This window comes from Melanerpes formicivorus, unplaced genomic scaffold, assembly GCF_026170545.1.
Source record: "Melanerpes formicivorus ecotype bairdi unplaced genomic scaffold, bMelFor1.0.p_v2 SCAF_7, whole genome shotgun sequence".
NCBI lineage: Eukaryota > Metazoa > Chordata > Aves > Piciformes > Picidae > Melanerpes > Melanerpes formicivorus.
The window spans coordinates 28,305,079-28,326,456 of record NW_027142359.1 but is presented as its reverse complement, the minus strand read 5'-3'; the positions used below and the strand labels follow the sequence as shown (position 1 = coordinate 28,326,456).

General features: G+C 41.7%; 1 protein-coding gene across 1 annotated transcript in view; it reads right to left on the bottom strand.

Annotated features, from left to right (window-relative positions):
* The window catches only part of MAST2 (microtubule associated serine/threonine kinase 2), a 230,024-nt gene that overhangs the window by 42,198 nt on the left and 166,448 nt on the right, over window positions 1-21,378 (bottom strand). The window contains 3 exon segments of the mRNA XM_068141622.1: window positions 7,453-7,662; window positions 8,952-9,027; window positions 19,578-19,732. Coding sequence (XP_067997723.1) covers window positions 7,453-7,662; window positions 8,952-9,027; window positions 19,578-19,732 — 441 coding nt within the window.

Here is a 21,378-nt window from a genome sequence, read left to right as displayed (position 1 = left end):
AACCCTGCTGAACAGCTACAACCCTGCACTGTACTGTATGTAGAATCAAGCAGACAAGCAAATCAAAGAGAATACAGAAACTTTGTTCAGATTATTTATTCTCATCCACTCCCTCCATTTTGCCAGATTTCAGTGTAAATTCAAGGTTTAGTTTCAAGGGGGGTGTGTGTGTGTATGAGATGTCTTTCCATAACATCAAACATACTAAACCAGTAATTTAAAAACACCAACAAAACCAAAACAACACAAAAAGCCAAAGCTATTCTGAACAAGCCCCACCCCCCAGTTGACTCTTCTTTTGCTCAAGTACACAATGCTTCGTTACACTGAGCCCTGAGGCATAAACTAAATAGTACTTCATCAGAGGGTGATAAAAAGTTGGTTCCAATGACATGTGAAAACTCTCAAACAGAGCATAGCTAATTTTTTTTCCCCAAGGTCTAAAAATCAGACTTTAGCATAGCCACAGATCAAAATTCCAGAACTTAACCAACAAGATTATGCTGGCAACAAAGTGCACTGCTTATAGGAATCATATTTTAGCAACAAGGATGCAAGCAGCAACAAACTAAAAGGTTCATTTAACACTGTTTATGAGAAGCACCTAAGAAAAAGACAGACATGGGTGAGAAGTCAAATCACACTAGTGATCACTTGAAAGAAAAGGAGGGAAAAGGAGGGAAAAGGAGGGAAAAGGAGGGAAAAGGAGGGAAAAGGAGGGAAAAGGAGGGAAAAGGAGGGAAAAGGAGGGAAAAGGAGGGAAAAGGAGGGAAAAGGAAGGAAAGGAGGGAAAAGGAGGGAAAAGGAGGGAAAAGGAGGGAAAGGAGGGAAAGGAGAGAAAAGGAGGGAAAGGAGGGAAAAGGAGGGAAAGGAGGGAAAAGGAAGGAAAGGAGGGAAAAGGAGGGAAAAGGAAGGAAAGGAGGGAAAAGGAAGGAAAAGGAGGGAAAAGGAGGGAAAAGGAGGGAAAAGGAGGGAAAAGGAAGGAAAAGGAGGGAAAAGGAGGGAAAAGGAGGGAAGCAGAAAATTAGAGCTAGAAACACACAGGGAGCATTAAAAATAATATATCTCTGATAGTTGCTAAAAAGAAGAAGTTTGTCATCTCTTCTGATAACACAGGTCAGGATAAGAAATGTTGATTGTTCAACACTTCAGCTCTGGTAAAGCCAGGGCTAGACTCTTAACCCTGCAGAAAATTATATACCTGAATAGTTCATTATCTAAAACCAGCATCAGAGATGTTCCCTGGCTACAGAGCCTTGAAAAGATTATTTTGAAAGCACTGAAGTTAAGTTGAGATTTATTTATTTCTTTCTACCTAAAAGGTATTTTCTAATTATAAACCAGAAAACACCCAAATGAAGGTGATTAGCATTCCCTCCATGTCCCCTGACGCATTACACAAACCTGTAAGGTAAAATATAAATTCTAGAAAGAAATGAATGCTTTCAGATCTGAAAAGCTGCTCCAGATCACCAGGGGTTAGATGTGTTGAAATTGATAACTAAAACATCAACAGCTCTGTATTATTGGAAACATCAGCCATGCAACTGGAAAGTCCACCCACCCCTCTCCAGCTCCCCCCCATAAGTAATAGTACACATAAAATACATTGAATCCATCATTTTGCATCCATTTATATTGTTAAAGCAAACTCTTAAATCAAGTCCTTTGGTTTTCTCCTGTTCTTATCTATGACAATTTAGGCAGAATAAGTAAAAAAATGTTAACTCATTTAATCAGGTGTCTGTTCTGCAGCTGAAAAGCCAGACCACCACTGCCAGATGAAACAGAAAAGCAAAAGGGGAAATAAAATACAAAGATCACAAAAATCAGACACAACTGGTAACAGCCACTCAGCCATCATCTCTGCACAGCGCTGCTCTTCCAAGATCCTCAGTAAAACTGCCTCCTCTTGTTTCCTTCTCACGCAGGACAGCCCAGACATCCCTACAGACATCTTGTTTACAAGCTGTCCCAAGGACAGCATCTGGAAACCAGAGGGTTATATAGCCAAGCACTGCCTGCTGCTTCCATGTGCCGGTACGAGGCACGCCATCTAATTAGCAGTTCCCAATGACGACATGCTTGCTTGAAGGTTGCTGGTGGCATTTCAGGATTCCACCTCCCCCCGCTTTGCTTCCCAAGGGAAGGAGGGAGAAGCTATAGGGGTTGTGAGCAGAGGCTGATGCCATTCCTCCACACATTGCCAGTGACACGTGTACAGGAGGTAGCAACGGGTAATTTACAAACCGATTCCCTTATCTGAAAGACCCATCCGTCACTAACTGTAGCTACTGGGGCATGAAATTAAAATCACTGTCCTCCCCTGGGGTTCAGCAGGACCAATAACTGGGATATGCAAGTCACAGTGCTGTAATTGAGCTAATATACTGATGGAAACCAAGACGATAGACCTGCAATGCCAAGACCCAATAAATTTACACTCAGGCTGATATTAAGAAAGCGATCCCAATCAGAATATCCATTTGCCCATGTGCAGCACCAGTCACCACAGTATAATGCTAACACACTCCCCTGTTTCTTTTGTGCCATGCACAGGAACACCTGTAATCCTTCACCTTCCCCAGCAACTGGCTACCCCTACACAAAAGCCATTAAAATTCTTTTTGGCTAGTTCTACCTTGTCAATTCAGCCAAGTTTATATGTGACTATAACCTCCTTCTCTTCAGTAACCTGAGGTCCTATCTCATCCACTCTGCAGTAATTGATACAGAACTGAATGACAGATGTTCTTTTTTTATAAGTGCTTTATCTTATTTTACAATATTTTTAAGTGTGAAGCCCAACATTCAAGTTCATGTTCTGGAAAATAAAGAAAATCTCTCCAATTCAACTTTACTTCAGCCTAATTTCAATGATAATATCATAGTATCATTCAGGGTTGGAAGGGACCACAAGGATCATCTAGTTCCAACCCCCCTGCCATGGACTGGGACACCCCACACTAGATCAAGCTGGACAGAGCCTCATCCAGCCTGCTCTTAAACACCTCCAGGGACGGGGCCTCGACCACCTCCCTAGACAACACATTCCAGGGTTTCACCACTCTCATGGTGAAGAACCTCCTCCTCACATCCAGCCTCAATCTCCCCACCTCCAGCTTCATTCCATTCCCCCTAGTCCTATCACTACCTGAGATCCTGAGAAGTCCCTCCCCAGCCTTCCTGTAGGCCCCCTTCAGATACTGGAAGGCCACAATTAGGTCACCTCAGAGCCTTCTCTTCTCCAGACTGAACAGCCCCAACTCCTTCAGTCTGTCCTCATAGGAGAGGTGCTCCAGCCCCATGATGCAATAAGCAATAGGTTTTTCTGGCTAAGAGACACTATTTCATGCTCCAAACAGGGGCAAAGATCTCATTTGCCAGAACTAATGAGATTTGCTGGCATTTTATTACAAAAACCAGGATCCAAAACTTTGCAAAGCTTCTGGTTTGGTATATTTAAACAGCTCATTATCTCCATATCCAATTACTCTGTTTTACAGATGCATTTTTACAATGTAAAGCAGACTCAATCTGCAACATATTAAAGGAGAGTTGCCTTTCTGTGGCTTGAAATACTGTGTGAATTTAATTTGTTACCATGTGTCTAAAATCAACACCTTAGAAAAATGCTAAGAGAATCCATCCTTTTACAGTAAAACTGCATGGAAATCTGTGGGTACTGCTGCCACTTGCCCATCTCTTTATTCAACAATAAATCATCCTCCCAATCTTTCTGTATGTTATAAAAAGACACCACAAAACTGTACACCCTACTGTAGAGATCATACAACTGCTTCTCTAGGGGAAGAGGAGAGGAGAGGTTCGGAGAGGTTCGGAGAGGAGAGGAGAGGTTCGGAGAGGAGAGGTTCGGAGAGGTTCGGAGAGGAGAGGTTCGGAGAGGAGAGGAGAGGTTCGGAGAGGAGAGGAGAGGTTCGGAGAGGAGAGGTTCGGAGAGGAGAGGTTCGGAGAGGAGAGGTTCGGAGAGGAGAGGTTCGGAGAGGAGAGGAGAGGAGAGGAGAGGAGAGGAGAGGAGAGGAGAGGAGAGGAGAGGTTCGGAGAGGAGAGGTTCGGAGAGGAGAGGTTCGGAGAGGAGAGGAGAGGAGAGGTTCGGAGAGGAGAGGAGAGGTTAGGTTCGGAGAGGAGAGGTTCGGAGAGGAGAGGTTCGGAGAGGAGAGGTTCGGAGAGGTTCGGAGAGGTTCGGAGAGGTTCGGAGAGGAGAGGAGAGGAGAGGAGAGGAGAGGAGAGGAGAGGAGAGGAGAGGAGAGGAGAGGAGAGGAGAGGAGAGGAGAGGAGAAGAGAGGAGAGGAGGGCAATCACTCTCTCTGTGTAAAACTTCCTCCTAACCTCCAGCCTAAACCTCCCCTGGCACAGCCTGAGACTGTGTCCTCTTGTTCTGGTGCTGGTTGCCTGGGAGAAGAGACCAACCTCTGCCTGTCTACAACCTCCCTTAAGGCAGTTGTAGAGAGCAATGTATTTGTTTATATAATGTGTAATGTTAAGCAAAGACTCTGTCCCCAACTTCAGAATAACCTAAACCTGACTCCAAATGTCTTCTGTTCCTGATGAGTGCTCCAAAAGAAATGTTATCACAAACTCTATCTGTTTAGCTTAAAACATCATAATTATTTCCTTCTAGAATGGAGTCTGAAGGACAAAGCAAAGACTGGCTAGCAAGGGGAAACAAGTAGCCTTTAAATATTCAGATATAAATGCCAAGGAACCACGATAGGACTGATGAACAAATGAGAAAGATGTGGAATGAAGTCATTGGCACTCCTCCACTGTCTGTAATTTCTTTGTCGTTTTCCTTCCCAGCCTGTTCTGCTTCCTTTGCCTCTTTATGCTTTCCCTTTAATCATCTCTAACCCACCTTACTTCCTAAAGTAAATCAATTAAATTTAAGAGATGACTCTCCTCTCACTCTGGCTCTGCAGAAGATGTTGAGGAGGGAGAGGTCAAAGAAAGCCCAGGCTGACCACTGTATCTTTCTCTAGTAACAGTTCAATGTCATCTCTCCCTGTCCTTAGGAGCAGCAGTAGAATGCTCATAGGATCAAGAGGAAAAGAAAACAAAATAATTGAGTTTTGAGGATTTTTCTGACAGAGGGGAGAGAAAAGGAAAAAGCAGATTTGTCTGATCCACAACTTCTCAAAGATCCTGATTAGCCTCTTCAGGCCAGAAGACAGGGCCTGGAAGTGGCCAGACTGAATTTATTGTTCTCCTAATTCCTTCAGTCAAAGGTTTTAGCTGATACAAGGGAAGATTCTACTGTTTTCACAAAGCTTTTTGATATAAAAATTGTATATTAATGTAGCATTTTAATTTATCCGCTATTTTCTAGTGTCTGGAAAGAGTGGAACAGGAGCACGGAGTAGTGCAATTGATGCCAGTGGACTGGCAAACTGAACACAGTATCGCAGTATCACTAAGGTTGGAAGAGACCTCGAGGATCATCAAGTCCAACCTATCACCACAGACCTCATGACTAGACCATGGCACCAAGTGCCACATCCAATCTCCTCTTGAACACCTCCAGGGACGGCGACTCCACCACCTCCCTGGGCAGCACATTCCAATAACGAACAACTCGCTTGATGAAGAACTTTCTCCTCACCTCGAGTCTAAACTTCCCCGGGTGCAGCTGGAGACTGTGTCCCCTTGTTCTGGTGCTGGCTGCCTGGGAGAAGAGACCAACCCCTTCCTGGCTACAACCACCTTTCAGGTAGTTGTAGAGGGCAATGAGGTCTCCCCTGAGCCTCCTCTTCTCCACACTAAGCAACCCCAGCTCCCTCAGCCTCTCCTCATAGGGCTTGTGTTCAAGGCCTCTCACCAGCCTTGTTGCCCTTCAATGACATATAAACACAATGACATATAAACACAATCATCATCAAATATATCCAAAATCATAATGGAAAATAAGTTTTTTCAGGTGTTCTGTTTCTAGGTGTCTCTGTGGTATCTGTCACAGACTGTGATCTCTATAAATCCTGCGTTTTCAGCTAGCTGCCTCCTTGAATCAAAGCAGAGGGGGTTAGGAAGACATTCCCAAACAGAGGTCTGGACCCAGGAACTGCTAATTGTGCTGACTCTTCACAACAGCTGTAGCACAAAAGCTAAGACATTTTTTGTTTAACCTTCTTTTCAGTTTAAGGTAATAGAGCAATTTTTAATGAGTAGCTGACGCACACTGTGCACGCATTAAAATCATGCCCCCTTGTGTATTCTCATAGGCTTTGAACACCACAAAACACATCCAAGTACTTAAAAAACCACCAATAGATTAAGTTCAGGTCAAAAAAAAAATATATAATGAAAAATTTATAGCCACACTACAAACTATGGTGTTTTCACTGCTTGAAGGCACTACTGTAATTAATAAGTCATTCAGAGTCTTGAATTACATGAAAGAAAAGTTCAGTAATTTCCCTCATCTGGATGAACCCCATTTTCATAAATGGTAAAGACTGCTTTTGACTTGCTCATCTGCATAGTTAGCTTCTGTACAAACAAAGTACACAGGTGAAGCAATGTGCTCAGATTCGCTTGTGGTAGATCAACAGCAGTATCACAGTATCACCAAGGTTGGAAGAGACCTCGAGGATCATCGAGTCCAACCTATCACCACAGACCTCATGACTAAACAATGGCACCAAGTGCCACATCCAATCTCCTCTTGAACACCTCCAGGGATGGTGACTCCACCACCTCCCTGGGCAGCACATTCCAATGACCAATGACTCGCTCGGTGAAGAACTTCCTCCTCACCTTGAGCCTAAACTTCCCCTGGTGCAGCTTGAGACTGTGTACCCTTGTTCTGCTGCTGGTTGCCTGGGAGAAGAGACAAACCCCTTCCTGGCTACAACCACCTTTCAGGTAGTTGTAGAGGGCAATGAAGTCACCCCTGAGCCTCCTCTTCTCCAGGCCAAACAATCCCAGCTCCCTCAGCCTCTCCTCATAGGACTTGTGCTCAAGGCCTCTCCCCAGCCTTGTTGCCCTTCTCTGGACACGTTCAAGTGTCTCAATGTCCTTCTTAAACTGAGGGGCCCAGAACTGGACACAGTACTCAAGGTGCGGCCTAACCAATGCAGAGTACAGGGGCACAATGACTTCCCTGCTCCTGCTGGCCACACTATTCCTAATGCAGGCCAGGATGCCATTGGCCTTCTTGGCCACCTGGGCACACTGCTGGCTCATGTTTAGGCGGCTGTCAATCAGCACCCCCAGTTCCCTCTCTGTTTGGGAGCTCTCCAGCCACTCTGACCCCAGCCTGTAGCTCTGCATGGGGTTGTTCCAACAGACTGGAACAACTCAGATCTCCTGACAGCCCCACCTCCAGCCCTCCCCACCCCGAATCCACATTGTCTCTCCTGAAAAAAATCAAAGCTCTGGCTTATTGTTTAAAGTTTCAATCAAAATAATATATTCTATTTTCCAGAGAGTACTTACATCCTGAAGAAGTTTCTCCAAGTTTTCCTGCAGCTCATAAAAGTACCGAGAAGTAATAAGACCTTCACGTGATTTATCTAGGCAATCTCTGGCCAGTTCAATAACTTGATGATGAATGAAACTTAGGACCCCATCTGCTAATTGCAGCACGTTCTCTGGAGCATTAGAGGCAATAAACTCAGCCAGCCGTTCTTCCATCTGTGCCGTGGCCTAACAGACAGAACAAACAGAAATTATCCTTAAATTTTACTACCCCAGAACTTAAACATGGACCAGAAGTGTGCTGAAGAAACCTCTTCTAGACCCAAAATGCGGGAGGGCTTGTAAAATTATTCCACAATACACCGGCGTGCTTCTGAGAACAAAAATCGCACCCTACAGGCAAAAGTTAAGGTTCACACAAGGAAACTAAGATTAATTGGAATACACTTTCTGCGAATGCAAATGACCAGAAAAAAATATTCTGGTCCTGAGGCTGTACTCCTCTGTGGGTCTCCAGAGTCAGGACATAAGATACACGGCATTTTTCAGAGCTTTTAGGCATGACCATGAAGCCTGAAACTCACTGCCCCAAGCAATAGACACAGGACGTTTCTATCAGTGTAAGCGCTGTCTCCAGAGAAACATCTGGTTTTGCCGTTGGTAGATCAGGAAGGGCAGGCCATACAGTCAGCTCTGGGAGACATGATCTTCTACACTCATTGCAATGAGACGTTAACTGTCAAAGCTTGACTCCATAGGTTTCAATATTCGGCTTTTTAAAGACACCCTCACACTTCTTTTTGGTGCAGGTCACTTCAGCACATTTCAGGATGGACTGCATTCAGCCTGACTTTTCTAAAAACCCAAATCTATCTTCAGTGCTTCCCTGGCACCAAAAGCCCCAGCAACAAACTCAGGTTTTGCCAAAGCCTTCGGTATTAACTTGGAATTACTTTAAAAGGAAACTTTGCATTTCCAGTATAGGAAAGGAAAGCCTACCAAAACCAAAGAAGTTTGGATCACTATAAAGGAAATTTAATGGAGTTATACAGGGGGATGAGAGGCTGTTATTCAACATATTTTGAAATTATTCTGAAATAGTTTTTAAGAGAAAACATCCTTAAGAAACACATCCCTCTTCCAGCCTTGCCCTGATTTGGAACTTAAAGAAAAAGAAGAGGATTAGTTAAAAATACATGGAGACACTGGCCTGGTAAACAACAGAAATGGGCCCCAGCATGGCCCATCATCCTTATGAGCTGTCATGCCTACTAAAGGCATGACAAATTTAGTGAGTATGATACACACACACAACTCCACAAAGCTTTTTGAATCCATCTGCTGCAGAATTAACAAGTGAAGCAGAGCAGGTTTCAAAATCTCATCAAACTGCACTGCTTGGTAGGCAAAGGTAAGTGCTGGGCTGCTTCTCCAAGAGTACAAGAAGCTTGGTCATAAGTTCATTGAATGCATTATCAAAAAACCAAAGCAAAACAAACCAAAAAGTGATTCCTTACCTTTGGAAACCTTTCTTTGTACACATGGTTCATCATTATTATTTCACTGTCAAAGGAAATTGGGGAGCGACCCGGGCTAGAGAAGACAAGAAAGCATGTTATCATTTACAGATACCACATCAAACCCCTCCAATATGCAGCGGTGGTGACAACGCTGCCATGCTTACTGCAGCCCTTCCAAAGCTTTGACATCATCTTCAGTAACAGGAAGAAGCTTAACTTCAGTGAAAAGCCTAGCAAGCAATAACAATCTACAGCTTTCCCACTTATCTGAAAACTCCTAACACTCCTGACTTCATGGGAACTCAGGCAGAAAGCCACCTATTTTCAGTGAATGCCAGCCCTAATGTATAAATATGTATAAAATCAGTGCATTAGCTGCAGGTACATCTGTTATTTCCCTCATTCTCTTACTGCCTTCTGTGGCAGTGGTAGCAGCCCTGCCCAGGAAGAAATCTCTATTATCTCTGGAGTCTCCGGTGGCAGAAAGGAACAGAGTAAAAGGAAACAAGGAACTTGACATGACTTATTTTCCTTTGCATGAAGAAAGGGATGCATTACCAGAGTTATTCTGCAAACTCCTATATATAAATACCACAAGCAGTAGGAAGAGAATACTTTTATGAAAACTGCACTCCCTTGAGCCATGTTAGACCATGAATGCATATGCATGTATGCATAGGTTAGCAACCAACTTCAAAGCACACCAAAAAATCCAGGACACTAAGTCTTGACAAAATGCATTTATATGACTGTTTGGGTGGTTTTTTTAAAGCAGAGTTGCATCTCATTTCATCACATCCGATGGTATGCAATGCTCTGACTCATTCTGCCTCTGAGGACAGCATGAATGAGGTAATGCAGATAATCCCTAGCTACAGGATCGCCTGCAGCATCTCATTTCTCTGCTTCCCTTGTTTTAACGTTCAGTACAAGCAAGGGCTTCAGTTATTGTATAGCATCTTACATGATCATTGTATTTGTGATTTTTGAGAGTACTACATACTGCTAAAAATATTTTCTCTGTGTCAAAAAGTACAATTTTATCCTGAATGACTTCAAATATTTGAGGCTTTCTTGTGAAGGATGAAACGAATCCCTCTGAACAGAATAAATGCATTTTAAACTTGGAATGCATTACAGACACTACCTTGCTGCTAACCTATTTAAAGGGGAAAAAAAAACATACTTTTGGGAATGTATATTTACAATTCAAAGAAAATTTCACTCACTGACTCCCAGAATATAGCAATACCAATCTCTTTTCGTGCCTGGCACTGGAATTCCACGAATTGCCTTGTGTCTTGTTTTGACTAAGGTTTATCCCTCAGCTTGGGGAAATGCAATTCAGATAAAATCTCTCACTGAATCCTTATGTTGAAGGAGAAAAACTAATTTGCTTGTTGTGGATATAAAGTAAAACCACATTTTCATCAGTTTTTTTCCTTAAGAGGCTCTATCCCTTAGCTTGGTAGCTAGCTATTTTTAATCATGGAAAATTTTGTGTGGAAAATAACTCCACATTTATATTCACATGTAATGTATGACTTAATAAAAAGGAGGGTAAAAACATTTACACTGCAGACTTTGAAGCAAATCTCCCCCCCTCACATCTAACCTGCTATCTTCATCCTTTTCTCTTTAAGACCAAACAATCTGACACGAACACATGACACTTGTTTACTTGCAGTTCATATGGGGCTGAAGAACTTGGTGAATATGGTTACTGAAGGATTTATGCTTTCCATAATGTATTATTTCTCTGTGTCATTCAAGTGAGGAATAAATTACAAGGATGTGCAAACCCTCTGATGCTAACTACAGAAATACAGAGTACACACTTCATTTTAACACCAAAGTAGTCCTACTAAAAACTGTGCATGTTAAGTATTTGTTGTCTTAAGACTATAATAAAACATGAGGAGTTTTGCCTTTTGCTTTCAAGGCACTTTATTTACATAGATACAGGAAATCAGGACCTATGCAGAAATCATGATACCCAAGCTGTCCTGACAGCAAATGTAGCAATCCTTCAAGGAGAGCCACAATGATAGTGGAGTTCATTGTTTCAGAGTCATGAAACCAGAAGCAGACCCAAAGTAATTCCTTTGCAGAGGAGTTTACTGACTGGCAAGAAAGCAAACACTTAATCCATTAGCTTCCTTGGGCATTGGGGGTTTTGTCTCTCAGCACTGGAAGCTGTTTAATGCCACTTTTCACCACCTAAAACAACAGAGCATCCACACAACTACAGATAAAACCTGAGACCAAGCTTCAAACTGTCATTCTAAACAAAATTTGCCCAATGAAATTAAATGTCTATCTGATTGCAGCAGGACTGCAATGTAATATACTGCACTATAACTCTGATGTTGATCCTTAGCTTGGGAAACTACAGAAATAATTAAATGGATGCCTAACTAACCAAAGGCACCAGACACTGCTGGTCAATTTATGGCACTTTTGAGACATAACCAGGTGAAAAAGAAACCAGGCCTGGGCAGGAAACCGAATGCCACCAACAGAGAGCACAAGGGAATTTAGAAACAAGATGAATACATTTTATTGGCACGACAGCTTTTCAAACGCAGAAGCTTCACACATCTATCTAGCACCAAGAATTTCACATACAGAACTAACCCAGCCTAACATTTCGAGCCTCCCTCACAAAGGATCATTTTCTGCAAGACAGAGGACACATACTGTGCACGTGCATAACATTTCAAGCCAAAAAGCAGGCTGCTTCTCTTTTGATGGTGTAGATAGGCAGGAAAAAGAAATTATTATTGTCAGTGAGTTTTTCATTTCAGCAGGGCAGACATTAGAAGAGTAATATCTGTCCCCTTAAGCTTAACAGCAGAATGAAAAACCACTCTCTCTTTCCCCCTTCTTCACCCTCCCTCCACTTCATGAGATAATGTGCTGGTAGACTTCCAGTGACATCTATCTCCCACAAAGGTTTCTAGCCTTCAACATGTCAAAACCCATGTATATCTGATGTCAGAAAGTGAAAATAGCTTATAGACAGCTCTTTCAAGGAGTAGCCTTTATATCAGTAACTTAAATCTTTAAATATCTAGTTTAATTGTGACTAAATGAATCTGAGATGTTTATGAACACCTCTTTTCTCCTTCACTCTGACAACTGTATTTACTAGGAAAAGGCAGAGAAGCTAAAAGCCCTGTGTTCCCCTCTGCTTTTACCCTGTATAGAAAGGTTTAATTAATGATGTACTTGTGCACACTGCCAAAGCCAGTGTCCATAGGAAATGCAAAACCATAGGCCTTAATTTTCTTTCCTCTCCAGACACACAAAAAAAGGAATTTTAAAACTAGAGAGTGAAAGTTGTATGAAGTACAAACTAAGTTAGACCTTCTGCTCAAGGTGAGCAGAGCATCAGCCTTGCTCTTTGCCCAAGAAATAAACATATAAACCTTTGAACTCATCTAAATTGCATTAAGATTAGAAGTAAGTCAGAAAACTCCCCTTGAAAAGGGAGACAATAAACCAGCAGCAAATACAGACAATCTACGTCTGTCCATCAGGCTTCAGAGTATGACTCAGTGCCTCATGCAGACCATAACAACTTGGCCCTGAGGCCTAATCCTGTTTTATAGACAGGACAATGACCAAAGGAGAACTGAACTCAGCAGAGCAGAATCCATCTGCTGAAGTCTGAATTTATGCAACATGCACAGTAAGGGCACAGAAGGGCAACAAGGCTGGGGAGAGGCCTTGAGCACAAGCCCTAGGAGGAGAGGCTGAGGGAGCTGGGATTGTTTAGCCTGGAGAAGAGGAGGCTCAGGGGAGACCTCATTGCTCTTTACAACTACCTGAAGGGAGGTTGTAGCCAGGAAGGGGTTGGTCTCTTCTCTCAGGCAACCAGCACCAGAACAAGGGGACACAGTCTCAGGCTGCGCCAGGGGAAGTTTAGGCTCGAGGTGAGGAGAAAGTTCTTCACCGAGCGAGTCATTAGTCATTGGAATGTGCTGCCCAGGGAGGTGGTGGAGTCACCGTCCCTTGAGGTGTTCAAGAGGAGATTGGACGTGGCACTTGGTGCCATGGTCTAGTCATGAGGTCTGTGGTGACAGGTTGGACTCAATGATCTTTGAGGTCTCTTCCAACCTTAGTGATACTGTGATACTGTAATAATGGTATACAATTTACCACAGAATTACAACAATCTATAACACGGAGGAAATAATGTAGAAAATTCAATGTGGAACTTCAGATTACTTGTGCAGTTATTTTATTTAAGGACTGTTTTTCCTGCATAAACATAACCAAACAGCACAGAGAGCCCACACCAAGCGTTTATTCTAGTGCTGCTAAAAAAAGGGAATCTGAGGCAAAGCAGGATATACAGTAATTCTTATGGAACAGGCAAACAGTGAAATGGAACAGGAAAGAGTCTTTCTCCTTGAGCACTTTGAAAAGTGATTTCTGAGTCTGTTTACATACTTTTAAAGCATTGGTAGGCAGAACACGAGCCTGCAGTGTGCCCAGGCAGCCAAGATGGCCAGTGGCATCCTGGCTTGCATTAAGAACAGTGTGGCCAGCAGGAGCAGGGAGGTCATTCTGCCCCTGTACACCGCACTGGTTAGGCCACACCTCGAGTCCTGTGTCCAGTTCTGGGCCCCTCAGTTTAGGAAGGAGGTTGACTTGCTGGAGCGTGTCCAGAGAAGGGCAACAAAGTCGGTGAGGGGTTTGGAACACAAGCCCTATGAGGAGAGGCTGAGGGAGCTGGGGTTGCTTAGCCTGGAGAGGAGGAGACTCAGGGGTGACCTTATTGCTCTCTACAACTACCTGAAGGGGGGTTGTAGACAGGCAGAGGTTGGTCTCTTCTCCCAGGCAGCCAGCACCAGAACAAGAGGACACAGTCTCAGGCTGTGCCAGGGGAGGTTTAGGCTGGATGTTAGGAAGAAGTTCTATACCGAGAGAGTGTTTGCCCATTGGAATGGACTGCCCGAGGAGGTGGTGGAGTCACCATCATTGGAGGTGTTCAGGAGGAGACTTGATGGGGTGCTTGGTGCCATGGTTTAATTGATTAGGTGGGTTGGATTGGTTGATAGGTTGGATGCAATGATCTTGAAGGTCTCTTCCAACCTGATCTATTCTATTCTATTCTATTCTATTCTATTCTATTCTATTCTATTCTATTCTATTCTATTCTATTCTATTCTACTCTATTCTACTCTATTCCTTTTTACAAACATTCAGCTTCAGCTAAATTCAGTCTGCAGACAAATACTCTCTGTGATTGGTTATATTACTGAGCTGTCTTTGTCTTTGGCCCTTCTTTATACCAGGACTGTGACATTATTTATAACATAAGGGGTTTTAAAATATATATTTATAAATAACAAATAACAAATGCATTGATAGGGTTTACATGTGTGTATATGTATATATATAAAGGTAAAAGGAATACATTTCAAGTACAACTTCTTTGAAAGTAAAGACTAATGATTTTCTTCTGCAGACTTATAGAGGGGCCATAACAAATGCTTTCCAGTACTTCATGGGTTTTTATGTATGCTTAGAAAGACTGAGACTGCTTTAGACAGAAACCACTGGAAAGCTTAAGTAATGAGACGTACAAAAGGCAAATAAGAATACTCAGTTTTCCTCATAATAGAAAACCATAATGCTGGGAAGTGAGCCCCAAAGTTAATAAATTGAAAACCAATCACTTTGAAGAAAGTTCACAGAACTCCCTGTCTTAAGAGAGAAAACAGAGAGACCAACATCTGCAATGCAGTTAGAATGTCTTTTCATAAAAAAATAGATGCTTTTGCTTCAGAAAATAGAACTGTTCTCTTTCTCTGGCAAATCCATGGCTCCATGAATCCTTCACCTGCTCCTCCACAGCTTGCTGTAGACAGCACTTTCTGAAAGCAGCAGCATGAAGCAATGAAACCACCAAGATTACTCAAGTGGTTAAAGTTGACACTTAAGTGCAGTGACATGAGAGAACTTCACAACCTGCAAGACTAATTTTGAAGATAAAAATGGACTACATGGGCTACTGGTGTGGTTTCACAACATCTCTTTCTTCTCATCTTGGGTATTTTATTGTCAGAAACCTTTTCTGGCAATTGGCATTTTCTAGGATTTGTCTCTGTATACTCTTAATGGCAGGATCTAGACTGTTTAAAGTCAGGTTGGAGCTGCATTTAAAAAGCACTACCCAGCAGAGATGAAGGAGCATATTTGATTAGGGATGATCTCATCTCCTTCAACTATATAAAAATTCACTGATAATGTCTTCTACCCTTTTTCCCTAGACAACATTAGCCTGAAATACAAATAGAGATCAAGAAAAATGGGCAGATTGGTGGGCTGAATGCACAAAGGTAGAACTTGTTATTAGTTTACTTTTATCTCTGATGTTCTCCACACACTCCCACATGTTAGCCACTAAAGGATGACAATGAAGGAGGACCAGGAAACTCTAACTTAAAAAGAGAAACGATGCCAAATTTACTGCAAGACTTCCCACTGTCAAAATATTTTATTCCTGAGAGAAAAGATCCTCTTCAGGTAAAGCATCTCTCTGTTGGCCAATAATTTGTGGGAAATGAATAGGATAGGATAGGATAGGATAGGATAGGATAGGATAGGATAGGATAGGATAGGATAGGATAGGATAGGATAGGATAGACCAGGTTGGAAGAGACCTTCAAGATCATTGCATCAAATCCATCAACCAATCCAACCCACCTAATCAATTAAACCATGGCACCAAGCACCCCATCAAGTCTCCTCCTGAACACCTCCAGTGATGCTGATGGTTGCATTACAAAAACCCACTGAATCAAACAAACAAAAAGTCCCAAAATTAAACCAACAAGAAAAAACAACAACCCACAAACCAAACAAAAAATCCCCAACAGTTGAGAGATGTTATTTAAGGAATTACTTCTGCAGGTAATAAATAAATATTCTCTTTTACTGAATCACAGAATGGTTTGGGATGGAAGGGACCATAAGATCATCTAGTTCCAAACCCCTTGACATGGGCAGGGACACCCTCCCATATTGCTCAAAGACCCATCCAGCCTGGCTTTGAACATTTCCAGGGAAGGGGCATCCCCAATTTGTATTTTCTCATGCCTCATCACCTTCATGTAAAATGCACTACAAAATCATGAAAGCAGACACTCCCTGTATGCTTTCAACTAATGCATAAAACAGATTAATTCCTTAATTTTTCACCCTTGGCCTTTTCTCTTCCCTTCCATCACTTCTCTTTGAAAATCATTTCAAAAAGCCTGACTCTCAGAGAAACTTGCAGCCAGGTAACACTAAAAATATTAATAACAATGACCAAGCATAATAGCAGTCCATTTTGTTTTCCAGTATTTAGCATGAGGGAATCACATTCTTTTTTGAGTGCAAGGCATGGAGTGTGTGAATAGAGTAGAGTAGAGTAGAGTAGAGTAGAGTAGAGTAGAGTAGAGTAGAGTAGAGTAGAGTAGAGTAGAATAGAATAGAATAGAATAGAATAGAATAGAATAGAATAGAATAGAATAGAATAGAATAGAATAGAATAGAATAGAATAGAATAGAATAGAATAGAATAGAATAGAATAGAATAGAATAGAATAGAATAGAATAGAATAATATGCAGCACCCATCTGTCCTTAGTCTTGGGTAAGAGCATTATACTCAGGCAGGGAACTGAGATATTTTCAGTAGTCTATATCCAGCATGTATCTCTACACTGTAAGCACCAAAACAGGTGGGTCACATAGAAACATGTTCTTTCATTTACTGTGTGAGTACTGGATCTGTTGGAGATAGGTGAGAGAACAATCACCTGGCTTTATCAATCAGCTTTATAAGCACATTACACTTTTGGATTCTAGCATTGGTGCCAGACTATCTCTTTCCCTACACAGCAAAGCAGCTGGAAAAGAACCAGTGCCATTTCTTTGGTGTAAAAATTCAGGGGATTTGAAATAAGCACTGATTAGTTAAGAGATTGGTATATTCAAGCTGCACTAGCAGCACACCTCAAGCCACAGAGATGTTACCAACATGTCAGTGTGCATCAGACAATGCATGAGTGTGCACTCTGATACTTTTCCCACCCAGTCTTACCATTAAAACTGCTCTGTAGGAACAGAAAATTTGCACCTAAGAAAATGGTAAGTTTCTAGTCAAAGAAGTAGAGTTTTTCCAATGGTTTTATTTAGGCAACACTGTTGTCTGACCAGAAGCATTAAAAGATCTTCTGATACATTTAAAAAATCTTGGGTTACAGAGACCCTCCAAAAAACCCTCTGTCCCAGCTTTTGATACTGACATCCCAAAATACCAGCTCCTCTCTCATAAAAAAGTGATGTAAGGCTGCAGTCATAAAGGGTGAAAAATTAACACATACTAACAATCAGTCACAAATATCAGATCATCTTTTAAATTACAAAGCTGTGATGACCAATTAAGGAAAGCATCTGATGTATTTCTTTCATCTGCTTTTTATTAAAGCTGATCAAAAAAGACCATTAAATGCTTATGAAATATTCCATTTTTAGGAAATTCCTGCCTGATTTTCAACACATCCAACTGCCCAGAGGTGATTTTTCCCTTTTCTTTTAAAGCAGAAGTATCCTCTCACCAAGTGAGCTAACTCTTACACATAGAATCACAGAATCAATCAGGTCAGAAAAGACCTCAGAGATCATCAAGTCCAACCTATTACCTAACACCCCATGACAAGTAAACCATGGCACCAAGTGCCACATCCAGTCCTCTTTTGAACACCTCTACTGTATATGGAAATAAATAGCTGTACAGAGAATAAGGTCTAATCTTCAGATATTTCAGTACTTGTTTGTTTATAAGGACACACTACCCTCTGTCAAAGAGGGTACTGACTTCTTCCAAGCATTGCTCCAATTGGTTCCACTGACATACCAATTCTCCTTTGAGGTGCTAGGGCCAACATGAATACTTGGTAGCAGCAAAGATGCTTGAGAGTTACACAGCAATAAGCTAGAAATAACCAATCAGGCACAGTATAAAAAAATGGGGCTCTTCATTTAATTGTTTATACCACTCTTACATTAGCAAGAGCATCTTATACTTCATTCTGCCAACAGTAATATATCTGTGTTAAAAAGGACAATAATTACTTTAGTTATGTGTTGTCTACCTATAGTAGCTGCCTTGATCTATAAAGAATTAGTAGCACTACAGTTACACTACTCAGCAGTAGTCAATGTTAAGAGTGACAGCAAAAGGACTGAAGTAGGGCTATTGTTCAAAGAGGCTTAGTACAAATCATGTAACTAGTCTTCTATCATATGGCAATTTGTGAAGATTGCAGGCTAGGTGTGCTACTAGTCATAGCACTTACCTGCTCTTGTAGATTACTGTGTAACTACACTTAGTAGATCCATATGTAATTACCATGCAGCCTGCACTGAAGTTCAGAACACACAAATAGTTACAAATAATGATGAAAGGTCAGCTCTGCCATGACATGTGTAATACCATGGACTTTTTTTTGTTATCTTGGCATGTTTCACCTCCTGCTATTAGAAACCCTGGCTTAGGTCCTAAACTGGGCACACTGGTTCAGTATTTCCAACTGGCAGAGTTTCTCAATCTTGCCCATTAATTAATTCATTAATTAATATCCACCTCTGACTCCCTCAGATCACAAGCAGAAGAGGTACTTCATAACCTTGTCCCCTCTTTGCATAAATCCATTTTCCTTCCCAAGGTGCAGTGTCTAGAAGCACACATCTCTAGACTTTTCATTCACTTGGTCCAAAGTTACATGCATGGCAAAACTTAAGGCTTTTGCCATGATAAGAAATGTTTGTGGATTTATTTCACATAATTGCTAGAGACCTGCAAGAAAGATTGCCCAGGGAGTTTGTGGAATTTCTGTCCTTGATCATATTCAAAAGGAATCTGAACGTGATCCTAAGCAATCTGCTCAAGCAGTGATTTGGACAAGGTGACGCCCAGAAGTCCTCTCTAGCCTCAATCATTCTGTAGCTCTTTGGGAGATGAAGCTCTAGTTGCTTCTGGTTTTAAGCACAGAAAAACCAACTGCACAAGGAAATAACCCCTGGATAGGTATCTATGAACAACCAGTTCTCTGAAGCAACAGTAAAAATTTGTCAACCGCTAATGCAGGAAAATGCTTTCAGCGCTATTACAAAATTGCTCTTGGGTGCAATTCCACCTAAGGTTTTGACTTCATCAACTCTAGTTTTCATATCCCTTGAGAAGCACTGCTGGAAGGTTATTAACAGGGACTGTAACCACTTCCTTACAGTAAGGCAGCAAAATTCTGAGAAGAAATTTCACTAAAGGAAATCTACATCCTATAGGTTTAGTCCTAGAGGCTTGTGGATCCTTTTTTTTCATGAAGTTCTTGTGAAGAAACAAAAGCAGACTGTGCTGATCATCTTCCAACCCAAAACCTCAGTGTCAAATGTCAAAAAACCACACATCCTCTTTGACTAGGTGAAGCAGATTAAATGTTGATTAAAATGATCTCAAAAACATGGAACAAAACATTACTATTCTTAGATAGGAAAGCACACAGAGAAATGCAATGTGTGTCCAACGCCTGAAAAACTCAACTAACAACCTGAAGCTCACCTGAGACTGCGAGATCGAGGCCTCAAGGCTGGAGAGTGACGCCCTTCCTCGTCAGTGATGCTCTCAGTACTGAAATGCTTTGTCAGGAAATGAAGTTCATCTGCCGTGGGCTGAAAGGGCAGCTGGTGCAGCTTCTCCTGAGATGAGCATGATGACTGAGTACAGAAAAAAATACAGAAAAGAAATGCACTAAACGCATGCATAGGGGTCAGCTAATGAATGGAAGAGGAACGGATTCTGCCAGACACTGCACACTCCAGCGGAAAAGAAAGCTACTTATCAGACCAGGTGCCTCTGTTTACTGTTCTCGTTAGGCTAAGCCAACCCTTAACGTACAAAGACAGAGCTGGGGAGATCCGGAAAAGTTCTGGAACTATTACATTTCATCACACAGGTGATTCGCCAGCAGAAGACAGAAAGGAAGGTACCTGAGTACCTGAGTAGAGAGGACAAAGGAGGTTCCTGGAATGGTGAGCAACTTTCTTTCCTTTTCCCTCATGCTCTCTTAGCTCAGAAGTTTCACTGGCATGCAGAATGCTATGGAGCTGTGTAGACGTGAGGATTTTTGCTGATTAATGGCTCTCATTGGAAACTGTTGTAAGTGGTCAGGATTTTATTTCTCCCTTCCTTTACCCACGAGGCTTCTTCGCTAACCAAGCAGGCAATAATAAAATGAAAGTTGCTGACTTTGTAGGGTTGAAAGATTTAATAGAGTTTCTTGGTATTTCATTTCCTACTGATACGTACACCAGAAAGAAGGCCTACTGGCTGCCTTCTACTTTGCTTGAAAAAGAAATGTGAGCTTGAGGACTCATCACATCAAATAGAAGCCCAAAATTCTGTTAAATCTGCACCTGTGGCATGAACTCATTGTGCCCTTTTGACAAGCCGCCTCGCACTACTTCTTGCTTCAGTTTTAAAATCTATGCAGGAACAATACTGCTTATCAGCTTCAGAAGTGTTATTCAGATCAATTCTAACTAATTCTAATCTATGAAATATTATAACAATAGTATTGTCAAAGACAAGTAGCAATTAGGATTGGCTTAGAAATGTAATGCTAAGCTCAATAGCTCAAAGAACTGTGTCACTACTGACTAAATGCCCATTTCAATGTCTTTGTCAGATTGTAGCACTGAAGCAAAGAAAGGAGAAGAAGTGAAAGATTCAATCATTTAGGGGAAAAAAAAAAGTCTTGGAATTACAGGTTTTAATCTATTTCCTGCAAGACTGTGATTTCAGATCTACTACACAAAAATGTGTCTACTACTTCGCAATTCTCATTATGCCACCTTGTTTTCTGTGGCTTACAATACTTACATTGTTCCAACTGATGCTTTCTGTGTGACAGATTTGTTGGGCCACTGTTTGTTTGGGTTTTTTTTTTCCTGGAATAATGTACATCAAAATGATCTAGATATTTCTGAGAACATGACAAGAGACAGCTAGACTTCTCTGCCCATGTCAGAAAGCTTAGAACTTTCTGTCAGTAGCTTTAATGTCCCTACTTCGGAGCAAGGACTGATTCTTAGAACAGATTTTTACATTTGTTTTGTTTTGTTTTGCTCTCTCTGTGGACACCTACTCAAAGGCTGGTCAAACAAAAAACTCTTGAAAAAGTACTCATCTACAGCCATGAAGGATCTACACATTGCAGGCAGTTTGGTCTCCAAAAGTATTCACCTTCACAGGCATCTTGGAAGATTTCACTGTGACTACCAATAATCAAACTATCTGGATGTCACCCATACAGAAAGCAACTGTACCTGCTTCAGGCTCCCATAGCTGGCATCCAGAAGTG